Source organism: Acanthopagrus latus, chromosome 20 (assembly GCF_904848185.1).
Source record: "Acanthopagrus latus isolate v.2019 chromosome 20, fAcaLat1.1, whole genome shotgun sequence".
Classification (NCBI taxonomy): domain Eukaryota; kingdom Metazoa; phylum Chordata; class Actinopteri; order Spariformes; family Sparidae; genus Acanthopagrus; species Acanthopagrus latus.
The window spans coordinates 8,833,592-8,855,391 of NC_051058.1; the positions used below are offsets into that span (position 1 = coordinate 8,833,592).

Consider the following 21,800-nt stretch of genomic DNA (forward strand, 5'->3'; position numbering starts at 1 on the left):
GTGATTGCAGAAGTCCCGCGCTGCTACCATTACCGAGCACATTCTGGCATTTAAGCGTTGATTGCCTGCAGACTGTCAATCTGACTCCTATGCAAATGCGAGCACCATGACAGGGGTCATTAAATCTTGGTGATTATTTAGAGAGCTAACGGTTGAGCATAATGATCCGATGAAATGACTCTGAACTGCAGTTTAAAAAGGGAGATGCATATGGTCTGAGGGCGACAGGAGAGCAGGAGCAGAGCTGAGCGTGACAGCGCGCAGCAAACTCTCACCACCAAAGTTTTCTTTAATGGTCTTCTGGCTCGTTAAAACCTCTTTCCCTCCAATTCTGATGTGCGGCTCTCGCACCGATCCATCTTTCGAAACACAGAGCTGACAGAGCCCCGACATTTCTCCTCAAATTAAGGGTATTAAAGGCACAACAGTTCTTTACAAGTTCAACATAAAAAAAGCCACAACTGTATTCCTCAAGGAGACGTGCTCATTTTCAGATTAATGATTTCATTTTGGGTAAATAGCAGAATAGCTCTGTATTCCCCCTCTGTCTGAAACACACTGTTTTAGCTCCTGTCTCTTTAAGGTCCTCCATCCTAAATACCCAGTCTGCTCTGATTGGTCAGCTCACACACGCCTGACACAGCACTGGTAGCAGCATCAGAGCAGCTGTGCTAAATTAAGTTTAGATTAATAAACATGCTGCTGGAATACACAATGCGAATGTGTGCCATGATGACATAGATCAAAATGAACCTAAAACTAGCGAGCGACCCTTAGCTTAGCTTAACATAGGGACTGGAAACAAGGGTAAACAGCTAGCCAGACTCCAGCACTGAAAGCTGGAATATAATGACAGCAAATGCCAAACACAGACATGCTGCACTATAAAGAACCAGACAAAATGCGATCCTAACCGCTGCAGCGATATGTTGTGTAACTACAGTGGATCAAGTGCTGATAAATGCTGCTAATTAGCAGTCTATTGTGTACATTGTATTTGAAAATTCCAGTGTCTCTAAAACGTATTCAGAATGTACCAAATTCAGATTTTTCCGTTCGCAAGATATATGAAAACTGCCTCGGAGCAGATTTTTCTTCTTAATGTCTTTTCCCAGTTTTGACATCCCGGTGTCCCACAGCGAGACTCCGCTGTGTTTTACAGCCTCCCTGATGTGCAGCGACAGGCCCGTTTATCCTTCATTAATCTCTCTCCCCTGCTTTTTACTCCCCCTACTTAATGCTGACGTTTATCCTATTAATGTGTTGTTTGATGGGAAAATCCCCCAATAACATAATCCAGCGTCAAGGTTACTAATGTGTGCATCTCCACTGAGTGCATATGTGTGTGTGTGTGTGTGTGTGTGTGTGTGTGTGTGTGTGTGTGTGTGTGTGTCTCTGTGAGCAGAGTTGAGGCTTGACTCCCTGGTTTGGGCAGTGTCATTAACTGTAAAATTGTAAAATGCTGCCCCCCTATGTTCACATTCAAAACTGTGTTTTTATATAACAAATGAGAGGAAGAAGTAACCATGTACTGTATATCAATGGTAGAAGTATTCAGATAGTAAAATGTGCAAATGTCTGACTACTAAATCTAACATTTTAATTTTAACTGCTTAAAATTGCAAAGCTCAATTAATGTGACCGAAAGCCACATTTGTTTGTATTTAAATGCAATTAAATGGAGCCAATAGAATCAGTGCTTGATTGTTGATTTGTTGTTAACACTTCACACATCCATTCTTCAAATAAGTGCCGGTTTCATTAAGCAGTGCTGGAATAATAAATGAAAACTGAATAACAAAACAATCTTCAGTAGCTCTCTGATGGAAAACTGCTAAAAATGAATGCCACCTCAAACAACTACAACCGTGAAATTCTACTTTTCACCTAAATACTAGAGTAATAATAATCTACTAGTATAATATCTGGGCTAATGATCAAAGATAAGACTGAATGCATTTGAAATATTTTTGAATTGATGTATTGTAGTTTTTAATAGAAGCCCATTTCTGCCATTTAAAGTAAAGATGAAAACTAAGTTTGATGAATAAAATATTCCCATGCAAAGTCCTAATTTTGAGATAAAGTGAAAAATTAAGACATAAAAAATCACTTCTTATGACCCACTTTTATAGGCTTGCTTTTATGTGAAGCACCCTTTTCTAACTGAATGCTCATCTTTCCTTCCTTCATTCCTTATACTGCGCTCATTCTAATTATTTGTTCAGTTCCTGCTTTCTGATGTATTTTTTTCTTATCATTCATCACTGCTTTTATTTGTAATCTTCAGTCTGTTTATTTTTGTTCTTTATTCTGTATGCTGCCTCTAATCTTGTTATCTTTTCCTTGCTCCTTTGATGGGATGTCATCTTCTTATCATCCTTTATTGATTCTACTCTATTACTTTTTCTCTCTCTTTCTTTTCCCATGATTTTGCCTGTTTTATCGCATGTATTTCTTTTGACTTGTGATGACTTTTGTGTTTTTAAATTTTCTTGTTTTAACTCATCTTAGACTAGACTTCCTTGGGTTTGGCTTGACTGTTGCGGGTTTATTCTAACATTGTCTTCGTGAGTATCCCGCTTTTGCTTAATTGTCAAAGTACTTTCTAGGCTCTTTTTTTAAAGGTGCTGTATAAATAAAGTTTATTATTATCATTATTTCATCTCATCCCATCTCATCTCCAGTAATAATGAGATAAAACGTCAAAATTATTATAACGTTATTATGTAAAAAACAAAAAAAACAAAACAACAATTATCTCATAACATCGATTTTCTGTGACCTAGATTACCATGTGATTTTTTTTTATCATTTTTTTTTTTTCCAAATAGGACTCTCTTCTGTGAAGGTGTCGTGTTCCGGTGTGACCAGTAGGCGGCGGTGTTTCAGCGCCCCGCTCTGACCGGATGTGTGCAGGGCTCTCTGCGCCGCAGCCTCCAAACTGTGGGCGTATTTTTCCCTCTTGACTCCAGAGTTTTTTTTTTTTTCTTCCCTGGGTGTTGCCTGCCTGGATTACAACTTTGGAGTTTCACCGGGTGTTGCCGAGAACGACAGAGACAAGCCGGGGAATTTCTTTAACTACAACGTTTTTTTCCCTTTACTTTTCGGAGCACATTCTTGGACCCCCGCACTTTGGTTACGTTGGACTTTTCTAGCGACACCGGACCGGTTTACTTTAGCCGCCGTTAGCTAGCTAAGCTAACCGAGCTCGAGCTGCTGTAACGTTGACTGGGGTTTGCTAGCGACAGAGCCGTCCGATGCAGGCCATTAAGTGTGTGGTGGTGGGGGACGGGTGAGTTCAACTGTCCCTTTATCCTCACTTTGAACTGTAAAACTGACTGCAGTGGTCACACGGATAGTCGTAGTCTCTGACCCAGTTACCAACAGTTGGCTAGCGGCTAACCAGCCCTCAGATAACATGCCAACTTGAGCGACAGCTGTTGTTGTGCTCGGCGGTCCAGCTGGGTCAGACAGATTTATCTATCGACATGCTCTCGTTAGGTGTGACTGCCTCGATGGGTCACAGCAAGTCGTTTATTAGACATGACGAAGGCTGCCATGTCGACAGCTAAGCTAGCCACTCGCCCTAAATGAAACTTTTTGGATTTCTCGCCTGTGAATTGATTTCGTCATTAACCATACATATATTTGAGGCTTTGGAAAATCATATACTTTTATAATCTTTCATTGTGTGGAATTCACACGCAAGAAATATAGAAAAAAACTAGATGTTGACTTATTCTGTCCTATATTTATCCTCTGTGAGCCAAAGACTACAAGTCATTTTGGGGATGATATTAAATAGGTCATGACATTTATAGCCAGCGAGTGTTTGGTATTTCTGCTCAGAACACCTCTCAAAAATAAACTTGTAATTCAAAGAGAGGGACTGAACAATGGCAAAAGTTGTGTTGATGCAGAGTCTCACCATTTTTTTTTTTTTAATTTAACATGAACTAATTCTACCAAATTCATGTAAATGTTATTAGAAATGGTATTAGAACATTAGCAGGTTCAAACGAATGAATTGGTTTTCATAGAGATTATGAGCCACGTTAAATCTCTGCACTTGGCTGACCCCAAACCTTTATTTAAACGTCTGAATACATACTGATTTTTGACTTTCTGGTAGGACAAGTACATTTTTGAAACAAGCTTGCCAACAAACACCAGGCTGAAGTAGTGATCTTTGACAATTCACAGTATTAAAGGATCACATTTAATCGTGTCCACTGTTATTTAATGTGCGCAGACAGATATTCTTCAGGATCTACACCTGATTAGATTTAGTTTATGCTGTTAACCATTTTAAAGCTCAACTATGGATATTGCCCCAAATAAAGGTCACACCCGTACCAGTTTGTCAGAGAAAACTGCATTCTAGGACAGCACATTTAAAGTAGGAGGTCAGTTTACTGTCTGCTAGTCTCGTCATTTTAGAGGCCTTGGTTGTGTGCAAAATTTTGCCTGATCTTCTTCTTCTGATTTATTTGGACAAACAACCACTCCTGAAGTACAGTTACAAATCTAAAATCCACCCACTGATGACTGCTCTTTGAGTCAGGAAACTCATCTTGCCTGACTTGTCAACCCGTCAGGCAAGACGGGTTAAACACATACATATGTAGACTATAAAATGCCATTTATGTCGCCTTAATTCACTGAAGAATCTACAGTAACTAGTTCACTGTGTGCTAAAATATCTACTTTCTCATCTCAGGGCTGTGGGTAAAACATGCCTGCTCATCAGCTACACTACCAATGCCTTCCCTGGAGAGTACATCCCCACAGTGTAAGTAACACAAACAAACACGCACACACTTCTCATGAATAGCTGTGTCATGGAGATGGTCACCAAATGGTGATGTTGCAAGTCCAACAGTGCGATGAAGAAGATGACAGTCATATTTTATTCATTCGAAAACATAACGTTCACTTTCCTCTCTGCAGGTTTGACAACTACTCTGCCAATGTGATGGTTGATGGGAAACCAGTGAACCTGGGCCTGTGGGATACAGCAGGACAGGAGGACTACGATAGGCTCAGGCCTCTGTCCTACCCACAGACAGTACGTATATATCAGTGCATTCACACGCAGTGGCATCAGCCAGACAATGTTAGCGAGAACACTGTTTTCACTTTGCCCGCATTGATTTGGAGTCATTCACTGGCCTGTAATGCTTGAGACAGAGTCTTTGCACTCAGCAGAGTAGAGCCTTGTATCCACAGTACCTATACACTGTCTGGAGGACGGCTGGAGGAAGTGAAAGGCAGCTCTTGTTTGCGCTCCTTTGTCCTTACAACAAGCTGGCCTCTGTGCCAACGAACTTACAGGGAGCTGAGTGTGGGAGTCAGTTTGTATTTGACCTACAAAGTCCAGATTTGTCCAGTTGGGTGAACCCTCATGTCTGACCGTTTAGAGACTATTAAGTTAATGTTTCCTAATGTTATATCACTAATATTTGACATTTTCCCTCCACAGGATGTGTTTCTGATTTGCTTCTCACTAGTCAGTCCAGCCTCCTTTGAAAACGTCCGTGCAAAGGTGAGAACAATGTGATATTTATATCATATGGGGTAATAAATAAATATGAATAAATGCTCTACATTGTAGAAGCAGGACTGAGAACTATGCAGCATTAGTGGACGCTTGTAACCTTTTCATGACTGCAGAGTTCCTCAGAGGTCACATCTTGTTGAATTTGGATAAGAACCAGGAAACTGAGAGAGGAATCCATTCCTTGGACAACCCACCCACATTCCACTTAGTCTGCCATGCTGTCCTTCTGCATCTTGCCACATCTGACTTCATCTTCCTCTCTCTCCTCTGCCAGTGGTACCCTGAGGTGAGACACCACTGCCCCAACACGCCCATCATCCTGGTGGGCACCAAGCTGGACCTGAGAGACGACAAGGACACTATCGAGAAACTGAAGGAGAAGAAACTCTCGCCCATCATCTATCCTCAGGGCTTGGCCATGGCTAAAGAAATAAGTCAGTTGTAACACTACACATATACAGATACAATTTCTGAATAACATGAATGAAACAATATGAATGTCTCTTAATATTTAAAAAGAACCCTTTTTAGTTGGTAGTTTTTAGTTTAGTTTAGTTTTTTTTTCACAGATTAAGATTTTATGTTTCTTTAAGCTTAAGATTCAGTTTTACTGTCAGTTTTTGTAGCTATCTCACGGTATCTGGAGATCCTTAATCCTGAGATACATTGAAAAATTTTGTAACACGTTGCTAAATTTGTTTACATTGTTATTATTTTAGTTTTGTTGGAGTGTTTAATTACACTGTGACATGTGCACGTAACATTCTGCTACGCTGGAGTTACTCATAGTTTAGGGAATTGTATTGCATCAATTGCCTAATATTGTATTACTTCACATTTTAATTTCAATTAATGCATTTGGCATTATGCTCAACAATTTATGCAAAATGTCATTGCAATTATTGCAGCCTCTGCAATTTGAAGATCTACCTAGCCATACTCACTTCATTTTAAGTCAATTCGACCCACTATTTATAATGTGTTAAAACCCCCACTTGCTTTGAATACTAATGTTTCACTTAGTCTTTTTGACAGACAATCAAAAACGAGTTTGCTGACATGTTGCTCTCCCTCTGCTCTGCCACCAGGCTCAGTGAAGTACCTGGAGTGCTCAGCTTTGACACAGCGTGGCCTTAAGACCGTATTCGACGAAGCCATCAGGGCGGTCCTGTGCCCCCCACCCGTCAAGAAGAGGAAGAGGAAGTGCACACTATTGTAAAGAAGAACCACAGGGAGTAGAAAGTGTGGTCGCAGTCAGAACTCACCTATCAGAAGGAAGATGATGATGATGGCTGGGTTACCCAAGTATCTGTTCACCCCCTGTGTCCTTGCTTACATAGAAGCTCTGGTAGACCAGACACTGAAAGAACCTCACAGATGAAAGCAGCGCTGAAGGTTTTCTCTCAGATTTGGTGTCTGGTTGCTTTCATCCGTTTAGTTCTTTCAGATCGACAGGAATGAAGTGACTTTGCTAAGGCCTTGGGGAATGTGAGGGTGGGGGTGTGTTGGGGGTTTGATTAAGGAAAATGAGGGAGGATTTTACAAAAAATATTCATGTCATTTCTCTAAGACATTGTGAAGAAAACACTACTTGAAGTGAAAATAACGTAGTTCTAACTCCATAAATGAAGGAGGTCCTGCACTGCACTCGTTCCCCTACACACTAAGAGATTCCTGCTGCCTTGATGAAATTTTACTTTAAGAAAAAACTGTTTTTAGACGCAAATTCCTCCTTTTTTCATTGTCAGTCTTTTGTCAGCTGTGGTTGACAGACCGTTTTGTTTACATGTGTCATCTGACTAGACTGAGGTGTTGCCAAGACTCAGTCGACGGTCATCGCTTTGTCAATCCATGAACACTAAATTGTCGTTTCTCTTCCTTTTTAATTTTGTTTTAATCTTTACGATACCATCATGCAGTCGCGTGCAAACGGTTTAATCCTTAAACGACTTATAACGATTGTAGCAGCTGTTAAGATACCTAATAACAACTCTACAGTTAATGAGCATTTAAAAACAGTGTCCGCTAGATGTTTAACAGGTTGTGTTCCTTAAAGCTTTCTAGTTCCATCGCTCTGTTCTCGCTATGTGTTAAGTGAACACGCAGTATTTTATGACGGACTGTCGGGCATGTAAAGGTGCAGCGCAGCCGATGTTGTGCTGGTTAATTCTCTGTCTGTAAAAGTTAAATCACTTCATGTCAGTGCTCAGAATGTGGTTTTGATATTCAGGCTTTTTTCTCAGTATATGATGATCATATTGCTATGATGGTCTGCAACCATATCATATTGACCCCATCTGTAACTGTGTTTTATGAAGTCTATGAGCCAGTGTGTTGGCACTGATTTCAGTGTCTCTGTTGTACAACATCACCACGAGAAGTAAATAGTCAGCACAGGCAGTTTTATTTTGAAACGAGCAATGATCAATTTGCATGGGTGCCCTGGTGAGTGGTTGTAAATCTGGACTCATTTTATCAGTGTTTCAATGGCGCAGTGGAAGTGCACACTAAGAGTTACTTTCTTGCTAAATGTGGTATCATTTTCAGATAGTAATATTTAGATTTTTTTTTTTTTTATAAAATGCAAATAAAATCATTAAAAACGCTCATGTCTATTGTATATTTTTTGTCTTCTTTCCAAACATGTACCAGGGAAATAATATAAGTCGGGCTGCAACTCATGATGTTTATTTACCTCATTATTTAGAAAATAATTCACTACAACTTCATGTAGGTCAATCAGATATATTTTTAAAAAAAAATTATGATAGTCAATAATTTCAAACACAGCAAATGTATTCACATATAATCAAAAAAAGGAAACAAATCATATTTGAAGCTGGAAACAACTGATGCTTGGCAATACAAGGCATGCTGGGAACATGCCTCTCAGGATGGCAACGTCAGCTGTTCCACCACTTCCTCTAGCACCACCAGGGGGTCAAAGTTTAATTTGACATGTTTTTATGACACAAAACTTAAGGTGTTTCCATGACTGTCAGCCGTACCTAGTGTTCAGTGCAAGTTAGCAAATGTTAGCATGCTGCCACACTAAACTAATGGTGAATATTGTAACGATGGCAGCTGAACATGAGCATGTAACCATTAATGTCAGTGGGTGTATTAGCATGGTAAATATTGCATATGACAAACAGAATGCTGACATTAGCATCTAGCTAACAGCAGCGGCTTTATTTTTATCTAAGGATGGAAAAACTGAATTAAAATCCATATAGATCGAAAATTGCTATTTCTCGTCCTTTCTTGTGTTGGCTTCATCTCGATGAGCTTGTGTACGATGGCCTCCTCACAGTTTGCTGGCATTGGCTGTCCACTGGTCAAACACCAGCTGAGCAGACACAGCATCTTCAACTCCCATTCCTGTTATAGTAACACAAGGCATGTCATGGTCACACTCTTAAAGAAGCTTGAAAACTGGATTCTTAATGTACTGAACTGGGAAAAATACAGTTCATTCCACGTGATGTGGATGGCCGAGGCTTACCAAGTGATTTGAACACGGTCGTCTTGTCTCTGTGGGCGGGTTTTGTGCCGTTAATGACATCTCCGAGCTCTGCGAACACCTCAGCCTGAAAACAGGAGATCCACACTCTTATTCTTTTCTACTCACAGGGTGCTGGTAAGACACATCTTATTCATCTTATCAAGGCAGGGATAAAGCACAACAGCAGACGGACCCCAGAGAGGATGACGTCGCCGGCCTCGGCCATCGCTCCCTCTCTGCTGTCAACGTACACCACCGCCCCCTTCATCAGCACGTCGTCTAGCTCCCGCCAGTTTGGCCTGCAAGCTCCCACCGCTGCTCAGCAAACAGGAGGGAAAAACAGATTAACTGTTAATGGGACTTTTTTTTTTAAGGATATTGATAGAAAACTCATTTGAAATTGTGAACATTTTAACGGAAAAAAAAACAACCCAAAATTATTCTGTGTTTTAAATACAGAGAGATTTTGGTTTATTTTTCTATTTTTTTCTGCCAATTATTTCGAACCAAGAAATCCAAGAACCAAGAACCACAAAAGGATCCAAAAATTCTCTTGCCCCTCGTGTGCTTCAACACTACACTCCCTAAAATCTGATTTATTTATGAGATGCAGATCTAAATCTCACCAATGTCCTCTTACATTATTTTGTTTGAATGGTTCATTAATTCCTCTCACCTGCCACATGGGCGCCGGGTTTAACCCACCGACCGAAGAGCACTGGCTCTGTATATTTGGTCACTGTCACTATGGCGTCCGCTCCCCTCACTGCCTCCTCTGCAGAGAGACATATCTTCACCGGACCACCGACGGACTGGCAGAACTTCTCTGCTCGCTGTCTCGATTGGCTCCACACACGCACCTGTGGTGAAGGTCCAGGTAAAGTACTGTTTGACTTTAACATAATGTGTATAAGGTATCAATGGAGGGAGGTCAAGGGTTAGGAGCCTACACAGCGAGGGGTATAACTTGATTTAAAAGGACAGAGTTTGTTGAATTGGGAAATACACTTATTTGTTTTTTATTCCAAAGGTTAGATGATGAAAATTTTTAACTCTCCTGTCTTTGGGCTAAATATTAACGGAGCTAGGGAGGCAGAAAGTAAGAAGAAACCACTGTAGGTGAATTCAGCGGTAGCTTCATATTCAGCATGGTAGCAATCATCTCTCTGGGACAGAGGGCCAATAAGTGCATTTCCCAAACATTACACTGTCTTTCACTTAAACTGAGCAGCTTCTTTTCAAACTTGCTATTGATACATTTTATCAGGGGGGCACGTTTGCGGCTGTACCTCTTTGAATGGAAACATTTCTGTGAAGACATTGTAATGGCTCAGGGCCTGATGGCCGGTCCCCAGGATGGCCAGGACCTCTGCTTCAGGACGCATCAGCAGCTGTGTGACGCAAACACACCAGGACAGAGCCAAGAGTGTCAGTCAGAACACGAGTGCAAGTTAAGAAAAAAACAAAAAACAAAAACAAAAACAGGAAGTTTTTTAAAAATATGGAATAAGCACCTTAGCAGAGATGGCCGAGACTGCAGCTGTCCTCATACCTGTGATGACGTCTCCATTCATGACCTGCAGGGTTCAAAACACGTCATTCTTCCTGCTGCCTGTGTGCACCTGATCAGACTGGCTGTGAGGGGTGGAGGTGGAAACAGGAATTGTCCCCCCCCCCCCAATAAAAATAACCTAAATTATTCAAAATTGAACAAATTCATTTTTCAGCCTTAAATAAATAAACTAAATAATCATCCTACTATGAAACCTTAGCTGAGACTCCCTTTCCCCATCATTTTGTCTGGTAATGTTATTTAAGCCGCTCATCTCATACACACACAAGAAAGAGTACAGTGCATGCACACAGAGGGACAAATAAATAAACATATTTATTCAGATGTATCCATATAAATTAATCATGCATACAGTAGTCCGCTACACTAGGAGCTAAGGAAGATGGTGAGAAGAACTGGGGATCTGGAGGGTTGGAGGGAGGCGAAAGATTATCACTTTTGTATCCCCCCAGTCCTGCCATCAGATCTGCACCCCTGGGTTAATGGTTAAATGGACTCACAGCCTTCACGTTCCCATACTCGGGATCCAGCAGCACCACGGTGGCCTGTGTGCCAGGCAGAGTCGAGCCCTCCTGCCTGCTGTAGAAACACACGAACTTCGTGCACAGGACACCGTCGTTCTCCATGTATGTAGGCATCAGCCCCATGAAGCTGAGACAGAGGTGGAGGGAAAGATCAGACGGTGACAGAGAGAGAACAGAGCGTTGACTATTTCTTTAGTTCAGGCTTTACCCGTTGTGTTTCTGCAGGGGCACCGTGGAGCGCACAGGCTGGATCACCTCCGCGCTGTCCCGCCTGGAGAACTTCCCCAGGGCGGCCTCCAGCCTGGGGACCAGCTCTCTGTAGTGCAGCAGCCGCTCAACTTCATGCTCCCATATGACAACAGGAGGCCCGGCCATCGTGAATAACAGCCTGCCGCTGCGGTTCAGGGGAGGACTTGAGTTTATAAAGGTCGGTCCAAAGTTCGAGCGGTTGTCTGACAGAGCCCGTGCTGCATTCAAGAGCCGCTGGACAGCCAGGCTTTTAAAAGCCGCTTCCAAGAGGAGTGGCCGACACGGACGGAATCGGGAAGGAGGAGGAGCAAGCTTTATATAAAAAATACCCTCAAAGGAACTGATTAATGGAGAATACAATGCAGATGAGTATTCATTTTAGGCTACGGGTGGTTGTTTGTATGCTTAGCAGTGGTTTTGAAGAAGCTGACTTGAGTAAAAGCAGGAATACAACAATGGGAAACTACTAGTGAAAGTGAAAACAACAGGAGTATTAGGAGTAAGGGGTACAAGAATTAAAAGCTAGAATGCAATAGTGTCCCTCACAGTGTTACAAAGACCAGAAATGGAGAATAATTTTATTCTATTCAAGTATTTCCATCATTCCTATCTAAATAGTGGATAACAACTGGTGAAGCAATCTGAATTGCTATGCTGTTAGTGACCTAAGAAACATACTGGCAGCATCTCTGAGCAAAATTAGCAGCTGTTGTATCTGTTTGCAGTGAAAGGATGCCAGCTCCGTCTGAAGAGCATTGCCCAGTGTTGGGTTAAAATCTATATTCCTGCAGCAATTGATAAATTATAGCATCACTCGGAAATGCCTTTGGACACATCCAATATAGTTGAGGATTAACGTCACAATCTAGTTAAAAATGAAACACTTAAATGAACACAACCGGTTTAAATAAAAAAAATGTTTTATTATGAATCAGGGGATGTCATGGCAAACTGATACACTAACTGGACACAATGTCCTAAAAAGTAAAAAAAACAAAAAAAAAAAACAAAAAAACCTTATAACTGTTTTTTATCAAACAGAAGACAAATTACTCTCAATCTGGAAATAGTCTTCCCCTTTTTAGTCAAGGAGAATATGTCACTACAGTGCAAGATCACACAAGCAGTCTCTCGATAGCCATCTGGACAGACTGAATCTGCGGCTTGAGCTGAGACCCCTCCTTTATGGTGACTGAGGTAGCTATAACGGGGCGCGACACCCCACAGGCCCGACCCAGGGCCTGCTTGGAGCGGACAAACACGTACGGGACGTTCTTGTCCTCGCAGAGCAGTGGCAGGTGGAGGATGATCTCCAGTGGTTCAGCATCAGCGGCCATCACAATGAACTCAGCGATGCCTCTGTTCAGGGTTTTAGTGGCTGGGGATGAAGTAGAGTCAGAGAATACATCAGTGACAGTTTAGAGCCAAAATAGTCTATCTATTAATGCATGTGACACAAACAAGCAGCAAATTCTCCCAGCAAAAGTTTGAGAAGCTGAACCAGCAAATATTTTTGGATTCTTCCTTTAAAGATGACTGAAAGAAAATACTTGACTATCAATCATTTTTTAATCAGTTAACTGATTGTACTAGTGCAGTTTTATAACTAACAACATGAAACTGATTTGTTAAAGCCAAACAGTTAGGTTACTTTAAAGGGCAGGATCTTTGTAATGCACTCATCTGAGAGGCTTTAGAGAGCTGCTGTGTTTACACATGTGCCCCGGAAAAGACTCCACGTTTTGTAGATTTTTCAAACAGTACCAGCTCGTACGTTAAGATACATTGTAGTCCTAATATGTTCACTTCCTCACCTTCATTAGCCCCCTTCCTCAGCTGTTTGTAGTTCGATGCTTGCTGCACCAGGTCCAGGATGGTTTTGGTCAGCGTGGCGTCGGCCAGTGGGTAGGCCTTTGGGTTCACTTGAGCTTCAGTCTGATCATGGAATAAAATAAAACCAAATTAACATCACAAAACCACTATGTGAAGCTAACAAACACGACAATGTTGTGAGTTAAACGTTTGTTCGCCGTGCAGCCTAGTTTCGTTAGCGTGCTAACAGTTAGCTTGTCTGTTAGCGTGTTAGTCCATTCAGAACTCACCATTTTGACTTGTTTATCCTCGTATTCCGGCCCTCTCGGCGAAATGCTTCACGGAGGACTATTTTCTTTCACCTGGGGTTGAAAAGGCAACAAGACGAGATATTTACTTTCTGGCAGTAATAGCTTCTGTAGTTAGGAAGTCTCTCAGCTCTCTCGCATGCAGCAGGTCCAAACGTTCACCGCACGTGTGGGGTGACGCACATGCGCACTGGCGACATCAGCGCAAAACGACAGGAAGTGCTTTTTCCCTCTTTGCTTTGTTATCATGCTGCTGGTGGGGGAATGGATGCTTGATTTCACTGCCAATTCGATCAACTGTTAAGCAGTTTCTAATGAGTAAATATTGCCTTGAACAACATAATAAAAACAACAAAGAGGAAACCAATTCTGATCCTGTAAATCAGTTTAGTGGACATGTCAATTATATAAAAACAATGAAATAGTAATATTAGTATCAATAATCCTTAATGTTTTCACATTATAAGTAGGTATTTCACTTTGCTACTGTGTCATGGTTATTTATGCGCAATATCTTTTTTTATATACAATGTTAACTTCTTCATTATTGTATTCTACATAGGCCTATGTAACATTTGATTTGCTGTTACTAATTACTTAAATTAGGACTATGTATTGTATCCTTTATATTTGTATTTGTGTATGTCAGGAGTGTATGGATCTCAGCCTTTACCTTTAATACTTTCATTTCAGTTATGGCTAAACATTACACATTCTTTGATTGTAATCATTACATAATTATTACACATTTTTGAATTATAATCATGACATAATCATTACATGTTAAACACACTATAATAGGCAGAGCTTTTATATATTTCTAGATCACAATTAGGACTATGTAGTATGTCCTTTTTTACTTGTATTTGTGTATGGCAGGAGTGTATGGATCTCAACTCTTCTGACACTCTGTACTTTTACATTTCTATACTTGTATGTTTTGTATATCCTGATGTTTTTTCTTTCCTGACCCATGCAGAGAATTCCAAATAGAGTAAACTGCACAGTGCAAAAAAGTAAGAATATCAAAATGAACAATTGTAAGTTAAATGATAAAGTAAGAAATAGTATTTAAAAATTCAAAAAATTTGAATAAATTAAAAGCAATCCACTGATTAAACCACAGTTGTTACAGGTTTGTTATCAGTGCAGAATATAATGGTGTAAATGTATTCACAGTGTTATTTATGCAAAACAGAAAAGAGAGGACATTTGCGTATGGTATGTGAAATTTAAGATTATTATAAAACAGATGATGTGTGCTTGTTTTCTTTATTGTTTCTGACTACTTTACAACATAAACAGCAGACTATGGATTCATCTCATTCATAACAGAAAGTGTCAGTTAGAAACATGGAAAAGGGTGTAATGCTGAGACAGTGCTGTGCAAAATATAAATAACAGGATTTTTTTTTGTGTGTATATAACTTTAAAGGACATTTTTTGTCATATTTATAATGGTACTTTGGTGGGGCAATAGCCAAACCTGTTCCCATGAAACATGAGAGAGAAACCTTTCATATAGGTGTTGAGGTCAGGAAAATAAACCACATACTTTATAGTAAATAAAACATATCGCTCTACCGGGTCAGTATGGTGAAATAATAACTCATTATTAAGATATTAGTGCTCAGTCTTTACTGGACAGTCTGCTGCTGGGTCATACGCTGTTCATCTCCGTGGCAACAGAGGGCGCACGCTCATTGGCTCAGCGCTACTTTTGCGAGCGAGGACCTCGCTGTGCATTCTGGGTAGGGCACTTTCACGACAGCCATATTGCTCCATCGTCCTGACCGAAGGAGAGAAGGGAGATGAAGGGGATTCGGGGAATCAGTCAGCTTTCGGTAAGGACCCCGCAAATTCGTCCTACTTAGTTATGTATCTGGACAGCGGTACAAACATGAGCCGTCCGCTTCAGTCTGTGGGTGAGAGTCGGACGGTGTAGACTTTCGGGGTCGTGTCGGGACAAGGTGTGATGAAGAGCAGACGAGGAAGCAGTCAGCTGAAGCTTGTCGTGACTGCGCTTAACCAGCACTAAAGCAGCTGATAACGTTGCCTAATGAACACCTCATAGGCCGGCTGTTTATACATTTAAACTATTTTTAAACCCAATCCGCTCAACTCGGGGTCTTCAGAATTGTTGAGCCAGCCAGCCAGCTAGCTAGCTAGCTAAGAAGATTCCGCATCTCCTCAACAACTAATGTTGACGTATTGTGGCGGCTTGCTTATCTTACATTTCAGTTATAAGTTAATAAGTCATAATGTTGTGCTTAATGTACACTTTGAGTATTGTGTCTGGCGTTATACAACAAAGCCACTGTCCAAAAGCCCAACAGTGTTTGCTACTGTTGGTTATAAAAGTAACCAAATGTGGTGAATAAGACATGTTCCATCTTAACAACCTGGATTTTACAGACAAACATATAATGACTTGTTCATTAGTTGTGAAAAAGCACGATTCCCTATGTATTATACTGAATTAAGAACCTAAGGCTTTCAGTGTGCTTATCAAAATACTTACATAGATAGAAGATTAATCGCAAACTGAAACTATTGAGCTTAATAAAACAAATAAGGTCCATTTAATAGCTGTGCATGAGCTTTTGATCATATCACTTAAAATTCATCAGCAGTTTCAGTTTGCTTTGTTTGCCAATAAATGATAAATGTTCATATTTCCAGCACTTTTTTCTTGTGGAAGAGTGGAAAGTCTTGCTGATGAGGATGATCATGTGAAAGTGGCTGAAGAGATACTAGATGGAGATTCAGGGGCGATCGAGAGAAAGTCATTTTATGTGTTAGGAAGATAATAATATCAATTAATAATAATATTTGAACAGCATCAAAGCAGCACTACAGGGTGTTCAGGTAATAGTTTTCGTGAAAACATGTCATATTTCTTCTTACACTGCCCTCGCATCAGTCAGCAAGCCAGCAACATGTTAGTTGTAATGTACCGCCTTCCAATGTTCTCTATCTTTCCAGAAAAGGCTTTACGCGGCCCAAGCTGCCCGTAAGGTGGACTTCGGGGCCGCCGAACACGTTAAGTTTCAGCCACAGGATGTGCAGGTCAGTGGATGTTCACTTGTCTCTCTCCTCCACAGAGACGCTTCTATGCGGCTACCAGAAAAGGCCAGTCCCTTGCCCAGCCTCTTGCTGGCATCAAGCTCTCTCCAGGGGCTGCACACTCCTTCCAGGATGTCCATGTATGTTTGGGAGGGATGAGGATGGCTGTAATGGGCTTGGCTGGGTCCTGACAGTGTGGTTCTGGGTCTGAGAATGCCATGCTTTGATAGTGTTTTATGCCTTAGCCAATTATCTCCTCTAATGAATAATGAGATGATCTTAGATGACCCTTTCAAAGTACAAATTGAGGCTTATTGGCTTGCATATTTCATCTACATGTTAAACTTAAAGTCATGAAACTGAAGGATATTTCTGTATGTATCCTCAGGTCACCAGGCTGCCCAGTGGACTGGTGATTGCCTCCCTGGAGAACTATTCCCCAGCTTCCAAAATCGGCGTGTTCATCAAGGCTGGCTGTCGTTATGAGACCCCCGACAACCAGGGGGTCACCCACCTCCTCCGGCTGGCCTCCAACCTGGTATGATACTGCATATTTGTTGTATTGTGAATCAGGTATTTGGGCTTCATGATGTATCGTTTCAGCAATAAATACATGGCAGAAAAAAGATGCAATGACTATTTTTTCCAAGATCTTGCAGCTCTTGTACTATTCATATAGCTATAAAGCACAATTGTGAGATTGTATTCAATGTATATTTTCAAGCATGACTGTTGCCACCTTATTCATCTTGTTGTTGACTTGGCTCTGTACCTTTGCAGACGACCAAAGGAGCTTCAGCCTTCAAGATATGCCGTGGTGTTGAGGCAGTTGGAGGCAGCCTGAGGTCAGTTACCTCAAAGAAATGTCATAAAAAAAAAACACTTCACAGAAAATAACAGGGAGTCTATGTGGTCCTCAAAAGTATTAGAAATTGCTAATCAATTTAGTGAAAATTAAGGCCTTTATGAGGTAAAACTCATTTCTGAAAAAAAGTTCTGTAGCAATAAAACAACTTGTCATAGATTGTGAACCATTGGATGAAACTACCTAATGGTAAAATAATTAGAACTACAACATAATAGAAGCAATATTGATAATCTAATGTTAATTGCATTGATGTGGAGTTACCACCAAATAAGACTATTTGTTATGCTCTTACAATCAGTCTATAGTAAATGTAAATTATAGTGTGTCGCTGTTGTACCCGGTTAGAACTCAAAGTGGCACTGACATCTTAAAAGGTCTAAGAGGTATTAGATTTAACTTTGGCATTCCTGCATATACCCTGTATACATTTCTTCCTTTATCTGTTTTCTTATCTGGATATCTGTGTGTCTCTGCAGTGTGACTTCATCCAGAGAGAACATGGTCTACACTGTTGACTGCTTGAGAGATGACATGTGAGTTTTTTCGAATAAAATACTTGGTTCCCACAGAACGCTGAAATGCAAAAGTATAAATTAGTGGTTATTGTTTTTATGTTACATGTGATTATTGGAGGGGTTCAACCCTCATGTCACTAACATTTCTTTTCTCCCTCTTCGTTACCTGTCTGCAGTGACACAGTGATGGAATATTTGATCAACGTGACAACAGCCCAAGAGTTCCGGCCGTGGGAGGTGGCAGACCTCACACCCAGAGTGAAGGTGGACAAGGCCATGGCTGCAAGCAGTGAACAAACAGGTGGGGCGCTATATCCTTTGTAATGCACACACACAGAGTATTGGGATGTTTTTTATACATGATCTAGCTCGGCTCGACACGGTTTGAATCAATGCAGAGTGTTACAGAGCTACTTTTTTTAAATTCCCATTTTCATGCGACGTAGCATTGCCCGATTATTGACAAACTGCAACAAATAAAACTGCAATCCTAAACTTGTCCTCGCTTAAATTAACAGCAAAGATGATGAACTACAAGCGTCTAGTTTATGACGTTGTTTGATACGGAATGGCATAGACAGGTGTTTCAAATCAAGTAATGCAGTTCATAATCATTCCTCTTTCTGTTTCCTCCAGTTGTGGTTGAAAATCTGCATTATGCTGCCTACAAGAATGCCCTCTCCAACTCCCTGTACTGTCCTGATCACATGGTTGGCAACATCGGGTCTGAAGATGTACGTAATTTTTCAGTGTTTTTTAATGTTTTTAATGACTTGGTACTAATAGATCTTTTCAAAACATCTTTCTAATGTTTGTATTTCTCTCCAGCTGCACCAGTTTGTCCAGAACAATTTCACAAGTGCAAGAATGGCTCTTGTTGGACTTGGTAAGAGTCATTAGAGCTTTTAACCTTTTACTTTTACTATAACATTATAACACACTCTGATGTTTTCCTGAATGGCCAAATGATCTTCAAGTTTATGATGCGTTCTGACCTCAGGTGTCAACCACACGGTGCTGAAGCAAGTTGGGGAGCAATTCCTCAACATCCGCAGCGGGGCGGGCTCCACCGGGGCCAAGGCTCAGTATCGTGGAGGTGAGTTGAACTGATATTTTTAAAAAAAAAATTTAAAAAAGGGCAAAACATCTAAATGTTGGCACTTGAAACACCCTCCCTGTCTCTTGCTGCCTCTCTTCAGGTGAGATCCGTCTGGCCAACACCAGCAGTTTGGTCCACGCGGCGGTGGTGAGCCAGTCAGCAGCAGGGGGCAGCAACGAGGCTCTGGCCTTCAGTGTCCTACAACATATTCTGGGAGCTGGTCCGCAAGTCAAGAGGGGCTCATGCACCACAAGCAAACTGATCCAGGGCTGTGCCAAGGCAACCGCTGACCCCTTTGACGTGAGTGGTTGTCATTTTGTCATATAAACTAGTAAAACTACCCTTGACTGGCTCAACATGGGACTATGGAAGTGTGAAAACCTCTCTACAGAAAACCTCTGTAAAAAAATCCTTTTTTTCTTTTTTTTGAACAGGTCAGTGCTTTCAATGCAAGCTACTCAGACTCCGGTCTGTTTGGAGTCTACACTATTTCCCAGGCTGCATCTGCTGGTGATGTGAGTGTCTCATAGTCGTGACAAGAGTATTCTTAATAAATTGGCTGTAGTCTTTTTTTGTTTGTTTTTTGTCAAAATGAAACTAGAAAGGGAGTTGTGATGTTACCTTTGTTCTCCTGTCTCCAGGTGATTAAGGCCGCTGTTGCCCAGGTGAAGGCTGTTGCTGATGGTGCAGTCACAGCTGCTGACCTCACCCGAGCCAAGTAAGATATCAGGACAGATAGACACGACTTTTAAAACGATGCCGCCTCTTCCTTCCATGTTTTTATGTTAGCTGACAATAAAGACCACCAAAATGGAGTTAATGGTGAAACACAATGTGGATTAGATGAAGCCAGTCTACCACTACTTTAAAGTGATTTGGGATTATGATCTCTATAAAATCTGACTGCAAATTTGAGTTAGCATGAAACCCTTGGTGCCTGTTGGTGGCGCCCTAATGTCACATTCTTAAACTGCACTGGTTCCTTGTTAAACTGGCCGCGCGCTGTTTAAAAAACAGACTTAAAACAAGTTTAAGTTTCCCCATTGAGTTTGTGCCATTGTGGCTTTTGAAGAGCTTGTCTTGTGTTTCTCTGCAGGAATCAGCTGAAGGCACATGTCCTGATGTCTCAGGAGACTTCAGAGGGTTTGCTGGAGGACATGGGGGCTCAGGCTCTGGCCAGCGGTTCCTATGTCTCCTCTGAGGAAATCTCCAAAAACATTGACAATGTCTCCTTGACTGACGTTGCCAACGTAAGATATTTGGTTCCTGTCAGTGCTTGATTATTATTATGATGTTAAACAAGGGATGTAGCATATGGAGGACTGAAACTGCCAACTGTAACTTAATATGCCATTAAATGCACAGAAAACTGTAGGCACATAGAGTCTACCTGCGCTCTGATGTCGATCAACTAATATGGGAAAGGTTTACTTGTTGACACATTTAATTGGCCCCTCATCTGCACAAGGAGGCAGAAATACACAAAGGTAAAAAGAAAACAGAAATAAATACGCTTGGGAAAATCAAAATTAGTTATGTGCAAAAGGACATTAATACATAAAGAAAATCATAAATAAAATGGAAAATTAAGAAGAGTATATACGATATGGCATCTGTATATTGTTTTGCAGAGATATGTAAAGACATCAGCATGCTAACCAGCTATCCCAAAGTTGCTGAGCTAGAGGTGTAAACAACTACACTCCCTCAGTGCTTCAAGCTCCCAGTCCAGATCACTAGCTGCACTGCTAACTAGCTAAAAGCAGCTATTGTTTGCAGTTACTTGAGTGATATGCTGCTCCTTGTTGGTTTAGACAGGTGGCCAGTTCTTACATGTTGCACCCTTTAATGCAAAGGTTAAAACATTCATAAAGAAATCAAAACAGAAATATCAATTTGCCACAACTATAACTGAACTAACTTTAAAAAAAAATATAGATATGTATATATAGAATATATTTAAGTCAGAGAATGTAAAATTTGCTTCATTTATTGTGTCAAAAAAATGTTTTTGTAGTTAATAATGGCATTCTAAACTTTCTTGCTTTTTATTTCCAGGCTGCAAAGAAATTTGTGTCTGGAAAGAAGACGATGGCAACAAGCGGCAACCTAAAGAAGACACCCTTCGTGGATGAGCTCTAAAGCGCAGCTCGTCACCTCGTACTTTAACTATGGCGGCAAGGCAGAATTTGTTTCCTCTACATTTTGACAAAAAGAAAAAGGTCCTCCATCACTTTTTGAATCTCTGTTATTCTGAGAGATATAATGTCATAACACCACTGGGTATTTATAGGTGTTGTAACAGTATATTTTCCAGTGATGCTGCTCTGGCGCATCACAATGTTGTGCTTCATTCATCTGTCCACATTAACTGTATAGCTGATGTAAAATAATGAATAAATTCTATCTACCTTACACAGTTTTAAGTGTTTTGCTCAGGTGTGTCTGTGTTGCAATAACGTGTTTGAGTTTTAGCTTGACAGTGGAAACAAAACAGTCTTATCTCAAGGTCTACTCACTAGCCTGTTCTTGAGCTTTCAACTGAATCAGACTAAATAAGAATGAACCGTCAAGTCAACCTGGACAGTGCTGGAAAACTGAAAATCTGCATTTTCAGTCTGCTCATGAAGACAGTGTAGTCCTGAAGCTAAATGGAGCTTGAGTTAAGATTTGTTTACACTTCCTTTTAACCCGAAGCAGCATACTGCAAAATCCTCT

At 40.8% G+C, this 21,800-nt stretch overlaps 4 protein-coding genes across 5 annotated transcripts; 2 read left to right on the forward strand and 2 right to left on the reverse strand.

Moving 5' to 3' along the window:
• Window positions 1–2,936: 2,936 nt before the first annotated feature.
• LOC119009703 (ras-related C3 botulinum toxin substrate 1) lies at window positions 2,937–8,169 on the forward strand. Its single transcript, XM_037081202.1, has 6 exons — window positions 2,937–3,295; window positions 4,724–4,795; window positions 4,954–5,071; window positions 5,486–5,548; window positions 5,838–5,997; window positions 6,652–8,169. The coding sequence occupies exons 1-6, from the start codon at window positions 3,261–3,263 to the stop codon at window positions 6,780–6,782; spliced, it is 579 nt and encodes a 192-aa protein (XP_036937097.1). The 5' UTR covers window positions 2,937–3,260; the 3' UTR covers window positions 6,783–8,169.
• Window positions 8,170–8,292: 123 nt separating this feature from the next.
• Window positions 8,293–11,662, reverse strand: crym (crystallin, mu). Its single transcript, XM_037081201.1, has 8 exons — window positions 11,374–11,662; window positions 11,142–11,292; window positions 10,583–10,645; window positions 10,358–10,459; window positions 9,745–9,928; window positions 9,262–9,383; window positions 9,069–9,153; window positions 8,293–8,944 (listed from the first exon to the last, which is right to left on the reverse strand). The coding sequence occupies exons 1-8, from the start codon at window positions 11,538–11,540 to the stop codon at window positions 8,871–8,873; spliced, it is 948 nt and encodes a 315-aa protein (XP_036937096.1). The 5' UTR covers window positions 11,541–11,662; the 3' UTR covers window positions 8,293–8,870.
• A 722-nt stretch (window positions 11,663–12,384) lies between these two features.
• On the reverse strand, window positions 12,385–13,739 carry snu13b (SNU13 homolog, small nuclear ribonucleoprotein b (U4/U6.U5)). The gene is made up of 3 exons (XM_037081203.1): window positions 13,517–13,739; window positions 13,229–13,349; window positions 12,385–12,792 (listed from the first exon to the last, which is right to left on the reverse strand). Exons 1-3 carry the CDS (start codon window positions 13,517–13,519, stop codon window positions 12,530–12,532), a joined length of 387 nt encoding a protein of 128 aa, XP_036937098.1. The 5' UTR covers window positions 13,520–13,739; the 3' UTR covers window positions 12,385–12,529.
• A 1,490-nt stretch (window positions 13,740–15,229) lies between these two features.
• LOC119010297 (cytochrome b-c1 complex subunit 2, mitochondrial) lies at window positions 15,230–21,501 on the forward strand. Of its 2 annotated transcripts, none has more exons than XM_037082327.1 (14): window positions 15,230–15,378; window positions 16,520–16,603; window positions 16,989–17,138; window positions 17,381–17,445; window positions 17,945–18,001; window positions 18,160–18,284; window positions 18,620–18,717; window positions 18,812–18,869; window positions 18,984–19,079; window positions 19,183–19,382; window positions 19,517–19,597; window positions 19,724–19,800; window positions 20,179–20,332; window positions 21,141–21,501. In XM_037082327.1, exons 1-14 carry the CDS (start codon window positions 15,346–15,348, stop codon window positions 21,222–21,224), a joined length of 1,362 nt encoding a protein of 453 aa, XP_036938222.1. In that variant the 5' UTR covers window positions 15,230–15,345; the 3' UTR covers window positions 21,225–21,501. The 2 variants fall into 2 exon arrangements, with proteins under 2 accessions (XP_036938222.1, XP_036938220.1); XM_037082325.1 differs by lacking the exon at window positions 16,520–16,603 and adding an exon at window positions 16,639–16,740 and having other exon boundaries at window positions 15,240–15,378.
• The last annotated feature ends 299 nt before the right edge of the window (window positions 21,502–21,800 follow it).

Excerpts from the sequence above, each read along its gene's own strand:
- LOC119009703 (XM_037081202.1), top strand. The coding sequence starts at position 3,261 with ATGCAGGCCATTAAGTGTGTGGTGGTGGGGGACGG. Across the intron at positions 3,296-4,723 it reads TGTGTGGTGGTGGGGGACGG|GGCTGTGGGTAAAACATGCC; the intron begins GTGAGTTCAACT and ends TTCTCATCTCAG. Across the intron at positions 5,072-5,485 it reads CTCTGTCCTACCCACAGACA|GATGTGTTTCTGATTTGCTT; the intron begins GTACGTATATAT and ends TTCCCTCCACAG.
- crym (XM_037081201.1), bottom strand. The coding sequence starts at position 11,540 with ATGGCCGGGCCTCCTGTTGTCATATGGGAGCATGAAGTTGAGCGGCTG. Across the intron at positions 11,293-11,373 it reads CCCCTGCAGAAACACAACGG|CTTCATGGGGCTGATGCCTA; the intron begins GTAAAGCCTGAA and ends CCTCTGTCTCAG. Across the intron at positions 9,929-10,357 it reads AAATGTTTCCATTCAAAGAG|GTGCGTGTGTGGAGCCAATC; the intron begins GTACAGCCGCAA and ends CCTTCACCACAG.
- snu13b (XM_037081203.1), bottom strand. Across the intron at positions 12,793-13,228 it reads GAGGAAGGGGGCTAATGAAG|CCACTAAAACCCTGAACAGA; the intron begins GTGAGGAAGTGA and ends CTTCATCCCCAG.
- LOC119010297 (XM_037082325.1), top strand. The coding sequence starts at position 15,346 with ATGAAGGGGATTCGGGGAATCAGTCAGCTTTCG. Across the intron at positions 15,379-16,638 it reads GGGGAATCAGTCAGCTTTCG|AGACGCTTCTATGCGGCTAC; the intron begins GTAAGGACCCCG and ends TCTCCTCCACAG. Across the intron at positions 17,446-17,944 it reads GCAGTTGGAGGCAGCCTGAG|TGTGACTTCATCCAGAGAGA; the intron begins GTCAGTTACCTC and ends GTGTCTCTGCAG.